Below are 17,908 nucleotides of genomic sequence, written 5' to 3' on the forward strand. Positions count from 1 at the left end.
CTCAGTAATTGCCTCAGCTGCTGGGCGGAACCCTTCTGAGCTACAGGGCGGAAACCGGGCGCTACGCGAGCGGCAACGGGCCTGGCGTCGGCCTGCCGCCCCTGCGCCGCGCTACTCCCCGGGCCCGGCTACTCTGCGTCAATTGTAACGTCCCCCGCCAGCAGCACCCTCGCAGCCCTGCCGCAGGTACAACCGACCCTCCCCCACAGCCCGCCCCTCCGATGGACGATGCCCGCGGCGGGCCGGACGCCTGCCGGCGCATGCGCGGCCGCGGACAGCACGGAGGACAGGGCTGGAAACCGCCTCCCTCGCCGCTGAGTGGTGGCCGGGTCACGTGGCGCAGCGGGAGGGCCCGGGCTGGTGCTGCTGCCGCCGCCGCTGCGCGCGCCGGAGAACGTGAGTGCTGAGGCGGGGAGGGGGCGCGCGCCGCCGCCGGCGCGGTTGGTGCCCTCGCCCGCCGCCGCGCGGGGACGGGGAGGCGGCAGCCGGCTCCGCGGCGCCCTGCCGCCTCCTCCCGGCGGGCGTGGTCCCCCCGCTCCCTCAGCCCGCCCCGGCCGGGCCCGCCGCGGGGCTGGCAGGGCTCGGGCCGGCTGCGGCCGCGGCCGGCGAGGCGGTGTGAGGGCCCCGGCACGCGGCGGCCGCTCCTCCGCGACGGAGGGCGGGAGCCGGCCGTGAGGCGAGGCGGGCACGGGGGGCGCAGCCCGGGCCCGGGTGTCGCGTCCGGCCAGCCGCCGCCGTCCTGTGCAGGAGGCCGTCCGGTACACCGAAACAAAAGCACTGCAGAAGCGTCTGGGCTGGGGAAGGCTTCCCCTGAAGCCGTTAGCTCTCTGGAGCTGGCTTCTTGGAAGTCGCCCACCGCTGGAAGCAGAGCGGCGGAGCGAAGTTTACGGAAATGAACTGAGTTTCAGAAATCGCGTAAATGCCTATTATCTCCCAGTCTAACAACTCTTAGCATGACACCACCACCCCGCCCTGGTTTCTGTAGGACTTTGCTCTTGCGAATGCTTTCGAGACGGTAGAAGGAAGCAGTGCCTGCAAGAGTAGAGAGTGTTTGTCACGTCAAAAACGGGGGGTTGTGACAGTGCTGGTTCCCAAGGTCCCAACCCCAGATACGCCTGTCTTATCAGTAAACTGCAGCAAATTCATTTTGAATGCAGTGACACCGTAATATGCGCTGCTTCTCATTATAGTTGGGTGGCTTCAACATTCTTGTTTTTTAATTTACTCCATTACCCTACAGCAGTATTTTTTTACAGGTTATGTAAATAATCAACTGATTAAAAAAAAACCAGAACAGACTGACCAGAACTATTTTCTTGTTAAAATGGTAAAAAAACTCCCAGCAACCCAAATGTGCAAATAACTTGCACCTGTATGAAAGGAGAAACAGTGACAAATGTACCTCAACTATATTTGGTAAACTTTCTTATGTTTGTGTAAATACTGAGTTTAAGTTATTCAGTTGTTTGTAAAACGTATTTAATGATGCCTGAGTTGCTTTAATTTCCTGAGATGGCACACTTATGTTCTTCCTGGAGCTGCATTTTGTTAATTCAGAGATTCAAGGTCTTGACGAGAGTTAATGCTAAAACTAGAAAGGGTATTTTTCTGAATTGTTTGTATATTTAAGAAGTATGATTTAAAATGGATTTCATTAGAAAGTATGCTTCCTGTCCTTCCTTTCTCCTACAAACTGCAGACAAATTTTCCTTTGAAGCAACACACACTAAGGAATGCTAAACTTGTAAGAGCCCTTGTGCTTCATAGTTCTGAAGCAGAGTCAGGGAAGCATTGGCTGTTTGATTTTAATTATATTACAAAATTCATGAGATAAAGGAGGATGCTTTTCTGGTATAATTACCCAGTTTTATAGAAGTGTAAGTATTGCAATCAAGTAAAAAAAAAAAAACCACCCCAAAAAAACCCCCAAAACCAAAACCACTGGCCCTAATTAAAGTAGTTAAACTTCTGTGAAGTTAAAACTTTTAACTGTGGCCTAATCTGCAGTCCACTGTTGTTCTGATATTTTTTTTTTACAAGTGTGATATCCCCTCACCTTCACCAGTACAGTGATACAACTATATTTTACTTCTCGAACTTGAATTATGTGTAGATGCATTATAGTGTTTTGAGACGTAGTTACTAATTACCATCTTTTGAGAGATGGGGATAGTAAGAATACTTATCAAACCCTTCCATGTCCCTTTCCTTCCGCAAAACTGGTAAGGGACTTAAGATGTCCATTATCTCCCCTCAAAATATCATGATAAAGTAATTCTGACTAACTGACCATAGAGGTTCAGCAACAGCTGATGCTTCAAAGAAAGAAATTATCCATTGACATACTCCTTTTTCTTTCTAGCTTGGTCAAAAATGCTCTATCTGTCTAATTATATGTGACATAAATTTAGAGAGAACTATCTCTTGTGTTGCTTTTAGGTTTTCTAACAAAAAAAAAAAGCAGTGGTAACAGATTGCTGTTGTGTCTCCTGTACAAATCCTGAAGAGACTCTTTCTTTTTTTTTTATTTTCAGTGAAGGAAAACTTAAGAGAAACTAAAAGATCAGGAAGGAATGAGTTCAGTGGTAGATTAGTCACATAATGCATTTATTTTCAATAATTTCCTGGATCACAGTGTAAAGAAGTTTTCAGTAATTGTTCTGATTTTTCACAAACTGAAGAGGTTTCGAAGACTTTGTTATATCAAATAATATTTCTCATATTGCTACTATGGGATTTTTTTTTGCCTTTTTTAACTTCTAGCTTTTATTTTTATTCTTGCAACTTGGGATCGCTGGTTTTGTTTAGATTCTGGCTGCAGTGTAATGCCGAATGTGTAAATTGCCTGCAGTGCGTTGTATCAGCTTGAGGGTCAAGGTGGTATCTGAAATGCATAATGTAATTTCCAGAATAAGTCTTCCAGTCCATGCTTAGTCAACTTTGTTGGCTCTGAGGGAAGTTCTGACAGAGCAAATGTGCAGTTGATTCTTTCTGTACATAGTGGTGGAGTAGCTCCTTAGAACCAAGGGACTGTTTGGACAATCAGACCGACCTCTGCTAGCATTAAAACTTTCAAGTTTGTGTGTCCCTGAGAGTGGCCTAAGGAAGCTCGTTGGTTCTACATGCTGTGTCTTTGCATGGCATAAGGAAGTGTTGCTTGCTATGGCTTCAGTGTCAGTGTAGCCAACTGAAATAATTTGAAGATTTTGAATTAGAAGTGGATGCCATGTAGGAGGTGAAAGCAGATGGATAAAATATAGTTATCTTCAGCACATTTTAGTAATAGTGTCAGTAGTCTCAAATGATGACAGAGAATGTAACTGGTTGTCCTGGTTTTGGCTGGGATAGAGTTAATTTTCTTTCTAGTAGCTGGTATAGTGTTCTGTTTTGTGTTCAGTATGAGAAGAATGTTGATAACACACTGATGTTTTCAGTTGTTGCTAAGTAATGTTTAGACTAGGTCAAGGATTTTTCAGCTTCTCATGCCCAGCCAGCAAGAAGGCTGAAGGGGCACAAGAAGCTGGGAGGGGACACAGCCAGGACAGCTGACCCGAACTGGCCAAAGGGATATTCCATACCATGGGATGTCATGCCCAGTATATAAACTGGGGGGAGTTGGCCAGGGTGGTGGGGTGGGGGGATCGCTGCTCGGGAACTAACTGGGCATCAGTTGGTGAGTGCTGAGCAATTGCATTGTGCATCACTTGTTTTGTATACTCCAATTCTTTTATTATTATTGTCATTTTATTGTTATTATTATCATTATTAGTTTCTTCCTTTTTGTTCTATTAAACTGTTCTTATCTTAATCCACGAGTTTTAACTTCTTCCTTCCAATTCTCTCTCCATCCCACTGGGGGAGTGGGGGGGGGGGGCAGAGTGAGCGAGCAGCTGCATGGTGCTTAGTTGCTGGCTGGGGTTAAACCACAACACTGGTCTTTACAATGATAAGCCTTAAAGAAGAGTCCAGTGGATGCTCATTCTGATGTTTAGATTTGTATATTGATTTTAATTAAATTTAAATATTTGATAAATATATAAAGTAAATTGATTTCTCTTTTGTGAATGAAAACACTAGTCCTGAATTGGCAGGGCTTCCAGTGATGTTGCAAGTTAATAATTACAATGAAACAATTTGAATAACTCTGTATTTTACCTGAAGGATGGACAGGTTGCAGCCTCTGAGTATTTTTCTTTTTAGATTAAATAGCAGTAGTCAAACTAATGAGGCAATTAAAAGCCTATATGCTTAGTGTCTCAAATGTTCATACTTCAGATGTGAGGCAAAGTATGAGATTTGGCCTAGTCCCTTCTGTTCTTTCCTCTGAAAACTGTCTCATTTATCTTGGGTTAAGGTGTCCAGAAGTATTCTTGGTGTGTATTGTTTAACATGTGTATATTTTATTGTGAATAGTAATTGTCACACCCTTCAGAACACAATTTTCAGTTTTAAGTTGAAGTTGTTAGCTTAAAAGCTTATGTTGTTAAGGGCTTCTTTTTAGTAGTACTTAAGAGGATTAAAGAACTATAACACATTTTCAGTTTCCATGCTGAAGCAGACATAAGAGGCACAGGAACTTCCTTATTCTCACAGAAAACTTTGAAGGACATTTTAAATAAAATGTGGGACATTAAAAAAGAAAAAGACTTTGTGACGTAGCCTGTTATGCAGTCATTTTATGTTGATATTTGACTTTGTATTGTTTCCTTTCAGCAAGGTAGTTACTGACTTAAATTATTTTAAGTCATTAATCATTTGTCATTTTATGCAAAATGACAAATGCAGCCATTTTAATCACTTGTATTATGGATGTATGACTTCTTATACCTATTCTAAAATGTTGTGTTTTTTCAGTTTAAAGTTCAGTACTCCTTTGTGAATGAAAGCACGTTATGCCCTTTAAGGGTACATTTGATTAATCCAGAAGTAATTCTTAATAAAGTGATTACTTTTATAATTACATCACAACCTTGTCTTTTGTTATGAACTACGTAATTGACTATGTGTTTCAAAGCTTACTGTAAGTGACAGCTTGTGGTTGACCTTCTCCTTGCATATGTATTAAACAGGATGATTCATTATGTTTCAAATTTTTGAGCTTTTTCTTGCATTGTTTTTTTTTCTGTTATGCCTGCCTTCCTCCCTCCTTCCAAAGTTTGAGGCCAGTAGTAAAAGAGTTTACAGTTTGCTTCTGCTTCCTGTGTAGGATCCTTCTTTTGCCCTAAAAACGCTCTATTTCAGTCTTTACTTGGATAAATCTTTGTACCCTGAGACTGTATCTTCATAGACAAGTAGTGTGGGCCTGTTGAGGTTTACCTGTAGTGTGAAATGGTTTACGCTCAGGGTCTGATACTCATCCTTCGCATGTTTCAGGTGTTTTTTACATTGGTGTAGCTTTAATCTGGACATGTAGGCTGAATGTGCAATATTTTATGGAGTGCATTGGGTTCTTTCCTGAACACATCTGGTTTAGTTTCATCTGAAAAGAGACTAGTTCATGCACACTCAGGCCACTCCACAATGTGAACCACAGTGAAGTGGGGGCAGTGGAGAAATTAACTTCAAAATCATACTCCTGATCTGAACTGAAAGAGTAACCCTGGGATTTTTTTTTCTCTCAGTGAAGAGTTATACAATGCTAAAGTGCCTCCATTACAAATCATTTTTGCAAAGCAACAAGAAGAGCAAAGCAGTTCTAGAGGGAAGGTTGGTGACAGGTCTGAAGATCAGGATGTGCCATGCAGATAACAGCAAAATCCGTAGATCATGACTGCATTCACCATCGGTGGGAATGAGATTTTATATGCTTCTGTGTATTCATAAAAATCTAGGCTTATGTCATGGTGTGATTTTTTTTTTTTACTTTATTTTTTTTTTAGGAGAAGGGTAATGGGCTAGATTTTGCTTCACATAAAAATAAATCAAAATTTCAGGGTAGTTATGTCCATTTTGGGGGGAGCAAGGGTACAGGGAGATTCTTTTCCTCTAACTTCAAATTATGACTCTAAGAAAAGACAGTATAACATTTAACTGGTATTTACTAAAATATTTACTTTATTACATGATTTTTCAGTAATATGAAGTCATAATATTTTATGGTTGTCAAATGAGTAAGGGGGGTTGTCACAGTAAAAATAAAAGTTTAAATGCTTTGCACTTGGTTAGTACAAAACAAACAAACAAATTCCGGGAATGGTTAGTTCAGACATTTATCTTGAGTAGGTGACAAAAATGCAGACACGTGGCAGGCTAGATGCAAGACAAATGCCCATTTCAAGTCTGTTCTGGAAATTTGTACATTTTGAAGTGGGTGGCATGTTTTCAAAAAAGAAAAAGTAATAAGTGCTTCATTGTTTCAAACCTCATTAGGCTTCTAATAAACACAGTAGAGGCTGAGCAAGAATGTTCAAACAGTTGAAAGCCCTATATATTTTAAGTGAGTTGCATTCCAGAAGGCTCTCAAATAACTACTGTTTTCTTTCTTATATCTTTTTCCTTTATAATCAAACATATAATGTGTCTTGGCTGACATTTTTGATTGTTCCAAATAATGGGAATGATTTATAATACATAGCACTACTGTAATCATGGTGCAAACCATTCCCAGTCATGTTACATGATTATTGTACAGATATGTACTGTATGAGGGTTTCTCTTCCTAGGTGCAGGTATGTTAAAAATATTTAAATTGGAAATTAGAGAGCATCAAAAGAGGGGGTGGAAACCTTAAAAAGTAACACCGTAGTATTTGGCAGTTTGAACAAGGTGGTATGGCAAGATTTTTGGAGTTTGTGTAACTTGTTTTTAAATGATGTTGACTTTTAAATTCTAACAGTTTTTATGTCTGCTGTTTTGTGGTGGAAAAAATGTAGCTATGTCAGTGGTATGAGGCAAGTCAGGGATTTGGGCAGATGCATATAAGAACAGTTAGGGGGTGTTGGTATACCTGGTGTCAGAGCATGTAGTGTGGAAAAAGAGAATTACATTGATTAAACTTGCGATTATCTCAGTACTTTTTTTTTCTAATGTTGACATTAGAAAGTCAAAGGCTGACAATGTTTATTATCTGCAACAATCAATTTACACTTTAAGAGGTCTTAGCTCATTTTAACTTAGTAGGGACTACAGCTGTAGTCTCTGTAGTTAAACTGTGAGGATTAGAAACTGGTTTTTAAAGGTACCAGAGTAGTTGGTTATGTGTTCAAGAGGCGTGGTATAAAGTGTGTTTCTGCTCTTTCGACTTTGTTTTAGGCAAGGCTTAGATGTTAATGTAGCATCTCTGAGATTAGACCATGGGAAAAAATGTGGTGAATTTCCTTTTAATGTGGCAAATATGTTTACTTGCATTCTGTTCTACTACAGTTGTTTTCAGGACACTACCAGGGTTTTTTTCCTTCTCTTAAAGTGCTATAATAAGTATAAATGCAATTTAAAGAGAAATCCAGAGATCAGAATAACTTAAATATAAGAAGTGGCATTGATTGATTATATGTGTGTATGGCATGGAAGTATATGGTCCTCTCACTTAGATGTAAGTAGAGGAGGTAGGCTGGCCCCTGGATGATCTTCTTTGATGTTCAGCCCTGTGCAGTTTTCTTAGCTCCTTTTGCTGTTACAGGATTACATCATTCAGAGGTTATTTCCTTCTTTTTCATGTGTTCACTTACTTTGTGTGGTGCAACCTGATCAAATTATTAATGATATTCTGAATACCTAAAGAAAAATGTTTAGTAAAATGTTTGCAGGCATACCAATGATCTGTAGAAGTGTGAAACTTAGTAAATCCTGATAGATATAACGTGGAATGTTAAATTTTGCATCTTGAGCTGTTGTCCTTTTTTCCTTGTAAAGGCGTCACGTTTTTTTTCTGCTGTCCTCCAGAAGAATTAGATTGTTGCTTCTTTATCTAATAAAAAATGTTTACAGAGGAAGCATTTGATGTGATGAATTGGAAAGGAATTTAAACTAAATAAATAGTTGGTATATTAGCAACTTATTCTAACTATTTTATATTATAATGGGAAAGGAAGTGAATGGGGTGTTGAGATGAGAATTTTGTATGTATCTAGATATTTCAGGAAGTTTCATTTGCAACCTGATGGCAAAGTTTTGAAGAGTAAGTGTATGCTGACTTTGCATAGTTGATATTTATGTGTGAAATAATGCATGACGTATCTTCAATAGTTCAGCGAAGAGCTGGCATCTAGAGGTGGAGAAGACTGGCCATGCTATTGTTGTGTCACCTTGGAGAGTTTTGAGAACTTAAAATAGTAGTACTGGCCAAGTTGGGGTAGCCCTCAGAAGCTACTTGAAATTCTTCCTGTCTTTTGTAGGTGGTTCCACTCTTTAGAACTCCACATCACCTTGTGCTGTGTTCTCCAATGCAGCTTCTTCCCTCCTCTCTTTATAGGCTTGCACAGTTTAGCTCAATGCCCTTCCTCAGTTTCTGCCATAGTAACCTTATTTCTAGCTAGATCTAGAACTTTTATAGCCCTTTTTAATCCTCCATGTTATCTGGCATAAAGAGGGCAGAGATTAATATTTTGCTATAACTGTCTAGAAATTTTATATGCTGTTCTTGTATATGATTTCCTCCTACAGTTTTTTTTCTCCATCGCATACTTTTATACTAGACATTGAATTCTAGTCACTAGGAAAGCAATAACAATTTTCAAAGCTTACGTTTAGGGGTACTTAGCTGTGTCTCTGTTACTTTTTGAAATTGTAACTTTTAATTTTCATTCTTAGCTTGTATTGAATATTTGTAAAGGTTGGAAGAATGGTCATGAAAAAAATTATATAGTAGCAAAGATAGGAAGCCTGAGAACCAAGACTCTAGAGAAGAATTTTTAACTGGTTCCCTTCCTGAAATTTTAATAATTCTGAGTCAATCAGGTTATTAATAAGAATATGTGTAGAACACCCAGGAATTTTATAGATTAAGTAAAGCCTGTCCAGGGACATGAAAGAGAGGTTGCAGACTCCTTTTTCTCACAATGCATGTCTGGATTATCTGTATAAATCCCTTTTATTTGTGTCTTATACCAGTTTAAAAATTGTGATTTTTTTTTTTCTCATTTGAATTTTTGTTCTGATTTAAAGAAGAGATCTTAGCTGATTAGCTTGAAGAATTTGCTGTGTTTAAAAAAAAAAACAAAAACAAAAACAGTGATGAGCTTGAAAACACCCCTGTATATGTATAATAGTGCAGTTATCTTTTTTCTTTCAGAATTTCCAAAACTTGGATGGTTTTGAATTTGAACACAAGACTAGACATCGAAATAATCTTCACGTTTTTTTGAATAAGAAGTAATAATGCAACGAAGGCAGGGAAGAGTCAATGCTGGACTGCTTTTGCTGCTTTATCAAATTTCTCAAGTTGGTCTCCAGAATATTCCTTCTGTTACCCTTGGGGTACTTGCACTGAACATTTTTCTCTTTCTGAATCCTGTGAGGCCACTGCCTGAAGTGTGTATCAGTGTAAATGAAGGCTTCTACAGAAGGAACTGGCAGCGTTTACTGCTTTCTCCTGTCCACCATGCAGATGACTGGCATTTATATTATAACATGATTTCTATGCTTTGGAAGGGTATAATGCTGGAAAAAAAGCTTAAGAGCATATGGTTTGCATACATAATTGCAGTATTTTCAGTGCTGATTGGAGTTGTTTATATGGTGCTGGAATTCATGCTTATGGAAATTCTGGATGATCCTTCATATGAAATGAATTGTGCCGTAGGTTTTTCAGGTAAGGCACATAGCTGTTCCAATTTACATACGTAAAATTAATACTTATAAGTAGTGTATAACAGTATTTGTTGAATGCAGAAAATGGGTAGTAAAGTTATCCTGTTTTTTAATTTAAACCATGTACTCTGGGTATGAACATTATGTGGTTCAGTTCATGTTCTTGTGACCAGCAGTGTCTTTACCTGAGAACATGAAAAATATGATCATCCTAGTAGAATTATGTTTTCTGTTTAATGTCACTGACTATTTGAAGTCTGAAGCTTTTCATTTTCTGAAGTCAATAATGCTTGTTAGGTGTGTTCTAGAAAAGCCTATCACTTTAAAATTTTTGTCTTCAAATTACAAATTATTCATGCCTGTCTTTAGAGAGACTCCCCTAAATTTGCTTCTGCTAGAAACATCCAAGCACCTGATTTTGGTCATCTTCCAGTGACGGTCTTGTCTTCTCATTTAGGAGATCAAAGTTTCAAGTCAATGAACTATTTCTCTTTAAAAGAATCTGCAGTTAAGTGGAGAAGTAGCACTACTCTTCTAGGTGTGTAGGGTTTTTCCTTGCTGTCATTGGGACCTTAGAAGGCATTAGAAGGCAAGCCCTCCTTTTCAACCTCTGAGAAAGGTGCTTCAACACTACCTCTGAGGGTTCCTTGTGGTATTTGAATCTGTACTAGTTGGAACATCCTGGTAGTTGCTCATTTGGAGCTTCAGATATTATCTGGTCACCCAGCCTTTGGTAACAAGACATACTCAGTTCTAATCTTGGCCTTTATGGTGGCTGTAGGGGCGCTGAGTACAACCTCTTCCTCTGAGGGGTTTGACTGCCTGTGTTTAAGGACAGCTCTGACATGGGGTAGCTGCGACCTACCTCAGACTAGCGGGAAGAGAGGTGTGCGAGATAGCTGAGAGAGGCTTCACTGGGGGCCTTTCACCCCATTGCTCAGCAGCTGCTTTTAAGCTCAAGCCCTCTGTGTTGTCCCTGTCTGAGCTACGTCGTGCCGTGCCTGGCCATGTGCTTCGCTGACCTGGCCTGACTTGACTTCCTGACTTTCTTTGGCTCTGCTTTGTCAGGAGGTTGTGCCTGCTGATCTGGGCTCCTGGCCAACCCCACTTACCATCACCAGCCTGCCCAGTGCGCTTTGCCCAAGGACTATGGGACCGGGCCCCGTCTGGGGAGATTGCCACCTGCTTGCCTCCCTGTTCCCTTTTGATACCCTTCCTTTGTGGAGCATCTCGCTCTTGCTGTTCCCTAACAGTGACTGCAGAACCCTACTGAGTATTTACTATTAGTGGTAAAATGACTGAAATATGTGCCCTCAGTCTAGTCTCAGCTGGACTTTCTAGGCTTTGCTCTTATACAGTATACTCCAACTATTGCTGGGTGATTTGTGGGGGAAGTGTGCTCTGTAATACTACTGCCTGTGAACAACTGGGAGATGCTGCCCTCAAGCTTCTTTTTGAACCTCTTTTCTTGTATCATTCTAGACCGTAGGATGAGAAGTTGAGACCTAGAAGTTGTGAAGTAGTATCCATTTTGGGTGTTCACTTATACAATGCACGATCCATATGAGGTTTTTCCTCTATGTTCCTGTCAGTCCATACCTTAAAACAGCTTAGTATCAATCCAGTTCTTAATAGGAATGAGAAGGGTGAATATTTCAAGAATTTATGATGAAACTTCTTTATACTATATAACTGGGAATATAATACTACCATATAATAGGGTAGTGTTAAGATTTCACTGTAAGGTTTTTTCACCAGATTAGTCTCCAGCTTCTCACTTAGCAAGATAGCAAGCAACTTATACGTCCCTTTCCTTGAACCAACAGAAGGGAAGTTAGATTTAGTGATATAATTATCCAGGTGATGCAGGTTTATGGCTTCCCATGCTTTACTGCGAAAGGCACCAAGTTACTGAAGAGCATTGGTGATGGGCCAGATGGGGTCCCCATGTCATTCTTTCCAAGAGACTCATGTCAGCCAGACTACAGTATCAGCTGGAACGTATCTTTTGGGTTTTTTAGTGAACTAAAAAGAGAGTGGGACTAAGCCTCTGATATACATTTGTGCAGAGGACAAGAAGTTAAGCTTTTTCTCAATTTAGGGATTATCTAACTGGTTTTTAATTTACATGTTCTGCAAGATGCATTGTTCAGATCTAGCGTTGAGTATTGCAACCTGTTCTGATGTCACTTACCTTCTGCAGCATCTTTTGAGTATTCAAAGCTTGGAAATGTGTGACTGCAGCCTATGTGCACATGCATTTGACCATTATTTGGGCAGCAGATTTTAAAGTAGCTCTGACAGTATGTATAGTTGATCTTTCTAAACCTTCAACATTCTCAGCATGATCTTCAGCATAGGTAATTTCTCTTCAGTTGGGGCAAGTGGCATGTATATGGAACAGCTGTTGAAAAAAAATACAAGTATTTTCCTGATAGCTATTTCTTTAAGAGCCAGTAAGTATGCATATTTATGACTCATTCACTTTAGCAGGTTTTAAGAGTTTTAGGATGACTGGATTTTTTTTTTTATTATTTTATTTTAAATGGATGAAACAGACCTGCCCCTTGTCCCCTTGCATGGAACCTGACAAACAGGTCAGGCAGTTCCAATAGACACTTAAACCTTTAAAAAAAAAAAGAACTAAACCACCCCCCCCCCCCCCCCTCCCCCCGAAGCTGTATAGACAGGGTTCTGGTGAGCTCAGGGTGTATTGGATGGAGAAGACTCCTAAACTACACTGCTGCTATTGAATATTTCTCCCCTTTAGTAAATTCATAGTTTCTGAACAAGTCCAGTTTTATCAGCAGCAAATAGCATGAGTGTGTGTGGATGTGCATACACACATTCCTGTTTGTATTTGATCCTAAACCAGCAATATTTATATCACTGGGTAGATTAAGAAATTTTGCTATCTCTTGTTTTCTATGGTGTTAGAAGGGGAGGGAAACCTTTTTTGTGTTTTTATTTAGTATATCTGTATTGATGTTAAACTCTGCTATCTTTTTCATGTCAAATCTTTTACTTGTCAATTTTTCAGGTTTTTTTTCAGACAACTGTGTGGGCTTTCTCTTGAGAGGAGATTTTTCAAAAACGTTTTGAAAGTTCCAATAAATTGTGTGAATTCATTCTGTCATTGGCTATTTGCTTGCATGATAAAACCATTGCAGTCAATTAGAAATGAATGATTATTTATTGTGAGTGAAGGTGATTTATGTACTTTTCTTTTTCAGAAACAAGTGATTCTGGAATATATGTAAGATGATTTTCCATTAATTCAGAATTTGAGCCTACTGTTGAGCTTCACATGTCTCTGTTTGTCTTGTTTTCAGTAATGGCTTTTCTCAACTCACGGAACATTTTTTTGAGTTCAATAATTTTGTCAATTATGTCAAACAGAACTCCCATTTTAAAATTGCTTGTATTGTTTTGAATACCTGAATAGCTACAGTGAGTAGGCATATTAAAAAGCAACTTAGAATTGGCTGTTATACAAATATGTAATTTTTTAATCCTTTTTTTTTTTTAAAGTCACTGAAAAAACAGAACTGTTCTGGCATGCAACAGTATGCTTTGTGCTGCTGTGAAACTGCATGGTACTTCAATTTCAGTAGTTAAGTTGTTTGCATTTCTTTATTATTTGGGTGCAAGTACTTATCTCTTTATGTGATTTCTTCTTGTTTGCAGGAGTCTTGTTTGCTTTGAAAGTTCTTAACAACCATTACAATCCAGGAAGAGTCAGCAGTGTCCTTGGATTACAGATACCCAGTAAATATGCTTGTTGGGTAGAGCTGGTGGCTATTCATTTAATCTCCCCAGGGTAAGTGCATTTAATATTTCAAAGTTATGAGAAGAGATTTGGGCTACCTGAAGTGGTTTGAAATATATTATGAAGTATGTGTAGCATTAACTGGTATCCAAATGGATTTGTTCATTTGCCCCTGTCTCTGTGAGAATAGTGCCTTTCTCTTCTTTGGCAGTTGATTTCTGGAGTTCTAGTTGCAAATCAGTAATGTTCTTGTATAGTATTTTATAACTGTCAATCATATTGGAGAATGTACGTGAAGTACAGACACCAAACTTACAAACTACCAAATCACAGTTTATTTACAATTTCCCACTTCTCAGATTTTTAAAAAAAGAGGGGGGAGCAGTACTGACATACTAATCAGATACTATGATATCACAGATAGAACATTTCCTAGACCAGAATGAGAATTCAAATATTATTTGTGCTAAGCAATGGTTTTATTGCATTATGACTTACTGCCTGATTGACTGCAGCAAGGAATCCTAGGTTAAAAGGTAGAAGAACTGGAGTGCTCTGTCCCAAATGCAATTTTAAGTGTGAGCTGAGAGGTCACTTTCATGGCATTACTACAAGTATAAACCCAAAGTTTTCAGTGCATTAAAAACATTCTTCTGAAAAATATAAACTGCCATGCTAGCTGAACATAGTTTTATTTGGTGATCTGTTTAATACTACTGTTTATTTTATTATTAAAGAATAATGAAAGAGTACTATGTCTTAAGTAAAACCATGAACATATCATACTGTATCTGGTGGAGGAAAAGCATGAGTTTAGAGGTTGGGTGCTGTTATTTTTCAGTTGCATTACTGGAGAAATGTCTTTGGGGTAGGAAGTGTATAGAATGTCCAGAAATAATGTCAAAAGCCTTGTCCTGGTTTCAGCTGGGCTAGAGTTAACTGTCTTCCTAGTAGCTGGTACAGTGCTATTTTTTGAGTTCAGTATGTGAAGAATGTTGGTAACGCTGATGTTTTCAGTTGTTGCTCAGTAGTGTTTAGACTAAAGTCAAGGATTTTTCAGCTTCTCATGCCCAGCCAGGGCACCTGACCCAAACTGGCCAACAGTGTATTCCATACCATGGGACATCCCATCTAGTTTAGGAACTGGGAAGTGGGGGGGCAGGGAATCGCCGCTCGGGGACTGGCTGGGTGTCGGTCGGCAGGTGGTGAGCAATCGCCCTGCGCATCATTTGTACATTCCAATCCTTTTATTACTACTGTTGGCATTTTATTAGTGTTATCATTATCATTATTAGTTTCTTCTTTTCTGTTCTATTAAACCGTTCTTATCTCAACCCACGAGTTTTACTTCTTTTCCTGATTTTCTCCCCCATCCCACTGGATGGGGGGGGGAGTGAGTGAGCGGCTGCGTGGTGCTTAGTTGCTGGCTGGGGTTAAACCACGACAGCCTTTTCATAATTTTATGGAAGCTTAGATTGCTGCCTGGTCTAAAGAATGTCTACATCATTACATGCAATCTCGATAGTTAGGACAGTTTCACAGCACTTAAATGATAATGGGGGCCATAGAAAACAAGTAGTAATCTCTGGAAATTCATGTCCCAGAACACATGCTTAATTAGTAACTGCCAACTGCCTTGAAATGAACTATAACAATTGTAGCTCTCAAAGCATTGCTCTTACATGCTCATCTGTGTGTTCAGGGCATGTTGTAATATTTGAAGTGTCTGATTAAATGGTGTCCCTTTGTAGATAAAGTTGCATAATTTAGTTTTGAATAGATAAAAGGTCAGTAATTGGGGCAGAATTCTGTCCAGTCAGAAAGACATGCAATAAATTTGGACCTGCCATCGTGGCATGATTTATCAGGATCACCTGAGAATCCATAACCAATGAAGGATTCAAAAGTAATATTGATGCTATTGAAAACTTTGATTTGTGTGCTAGAAGAGGATTTAGGGTTTTACTGGCATCTGTTAATTGTTTTCTTTTTCATTAATGTTGTTATGGGGAAATTTTAAAAGATATGTAATATCCTTCTAAGCTTTGCCTTCTGTAAAGTAAGGATATTGAGATGTAGGCTTTGTAGCAATCATTGGGATTATTTCTTTGGTGGAAGAACAGGCATGTGAAAAGTTACCTTATGTTTAATCTCTATGCATCTTCCAGAATTGGGCATGTGGTATCTTAAGTCATCTATCCCTTTTTGCGTGGAGGTTCTTTATCTATACTCGCGTTTGAAGGAAAATCTTATCTTTCAGGTTGTTTCTGAACTAACTCAAATATTTATCAGATTGACAAAGATGACACTTTGGGGTTGGAAGCTGGACGTTACAGTTTTTTTCAAACTTTTTCAGAAATTTGAGAGTAACAAAGGATGAAAATAATGGGAGAGTGGAAAGTTGGGAGTGAAGAAGAGTAGAGGATGTTATTTTTTCGTCATTCAGAAGTGTTGAGGCTTGATATTGTGACTGTCCAGAATTGCTCTTTTTGCAGTTTGTCAGAAATAGTGAGACTTGCTGTTCTGGAATTCAGAGGATCTCAAAGATGTCTAACATTTCTGTAGCTCACTGCATCTCTGAAAATTGACTTGGGCATTTCTCTAGGCCTCCTTTTGACCTGTGTTTTGGTAGGCTTTATAGTTACTGACTTTCAGGTGTCTGATAACATTTTCCAGATCTGTGGATGATGCAATCCATGAAATGTATAATTCTGACTTGAGTTTTTTCTATTTTCTAAATTAATTCTAGTCTTAAGTTTGTTTCGAAGTTTTTCTTCATAACTTTCTGAATAAGCTGTATTGATAAGTGGTGATCTGAGCCAGTTCTGTTGACCATTTTTTTGGCAACTTAAGATGCTTGTTAGCATTTTTCATCTTAGAAAATAGAGAAGACTTTGCAAACTGAGAACTATTCCACACAAGAAGAAGAGCACAGCAACAGATCTACATTTGGCAATAGAGATGCAGATCATTGTCATAAACATTCATAGCTGGCAATTGAAAATGTTATACAGTTGTAATGTGTAACGAATTAACAATGACAATTAGTTGTTGCTTCATTTCACCTGGGTTCAAGGATCCATGGGAAATCAAAATCTCAAAGCAGATCACTGTCAAAACAGGCAAACATAATAGGAATATTGAGCTTTTCCTAAAAAAGCAAACAAACAAAAAACCCCCAACACCCCCCCCAAATAAAAAATAAACCCCACAAAAAATAATTTGTATATATTTGAAAATATAAGAACATATTTTGACAAATCTGGTCTTAAATTTTGATTTTTTTTTTGCCCTGTACCCTTCTCAGTCTCAATCCTGGTGTGAATACAAATATTTTGCATAACTCTAATAAACTTAACCTCATGAGATTTTCTGTATGTTTCCTTTTTCATCTGCTTTTTTAATTTCTCCCTTGTTTAATGCTTAGGGATATCACTGAGTCATCACTAGTCATCAGTCAGATTTACTGTTGAACTGTTTATTATGCTGTTTATTGACGAGAACTGTTCCTCCAGAACAAAAAGGCTAAGAACAACCAATCAACCAAAAAAAAACCCCCAGGTTTGACAGGAATGGCATTACGTGATGACAACCATTTTATAGCCTTTCATTCTTTTTTCAACCCTAGCTTTTACTTTTCTGTGCTGTTTTCCCAACATGTTACAAAATTCCTAACAAGTGTCCCATTTCCATTTAAAGAAGCAATGGCATTTTCCTGTATAGGGCTGTGTAAAACAAATTGACTTTTACTTATGCAGTCATTTAATTTGGTTTAATTTGCATGCAGGTAGGTTGTTTAGCACTGGTAAATTGACTACATGGCCTACTTCCTAAGTAAGATTAAACTTTGTAGCAAAGTGTTTAAATTGTCATGTGCAGGTGACTCTGTGCTTGTGTTAATTTGGAAATAAACTATGTATAAATACATGGATTTGATTCCCATGGCCCCAAAAAATTGTTTTTCAAAAATGAAGTTGGTCCAGATTCTTATAGTATGTCACTTTGATATTATTCCTTTGTTTGCTTGTTTAGTGAATGCATGCCTCCTAGCCTTGGTATAGGAGATGCATGGAAATAAGTCTTTCGTGAAAAGATCTTACAGCAGTGGCTTAAGCTAAAGACATACTTTTGTTGCTAAATAAGCGGCTTTGTCCTGTGGGAGAATTGCATGTATAAATAATAATGCCTACCAGACCGGGGTTTGCTGTTAGGAAGAAGTTATGGAAGTTAAGTGATAGGTGTAGACTTTCTTGCTCTGTTTGCATTTGTTGAGTCAGTTGGCTGACACCACAGAATTGAAAGAATGCAGGATAAATTCACCAACACTGAGGAATTGATTTGAATTCATTGTAAGGATACTGGAACAATACTAATGTAAAAATTAATACTGAG

At 38.9% G+C, this 17,908-nt stretch overlaps 1 protein-coding gene across 1 annotated transcript in view; it reads left to right on the forward strand.

Moving 5' to 3' along the window:
• The first annotated feature begins 282 nt into the window (after positions 1-282).
• Positions 283-17,908, forward strand: part of RHBDD1 (rhomboid domain containing 1) — a 56,735-nt gene continuing 39,109 nt past the window's right edge. The window contains exons 1-3 of the mRNA XM_069792145.1: positions 283-396; positions 9,230-9,748; positions 13,435-13,567. Coding sequence (XP_069648246.1) covers positions 9,316-9,748; positions 13,435-13,567 — 566 coding nt within the window. The 5' untranslated portion in view covers positions 283-396; positions 9,230-9,315. The remainder of the gene's footprint in view (positions 397-9,229; positions 9,749-13,434; positions 13,568-17,908) is intronic.

The sequence above is a fragment of the Haliaeetus albicilla genome, chromosome 9 (assembly GCF_947461875.1).
Source record: "Haliaeetus albicilla chromosome 9, bHalAlb1.1, whole genome shotgun sequence".
In the NCBI taxonomy this organism is placed as follows: Eukaryota; Metazoa; Chordata; class Aves; order Accipitriformes; family Accipitridae; genus Haliaeetus; species Haliaeetus albicilla.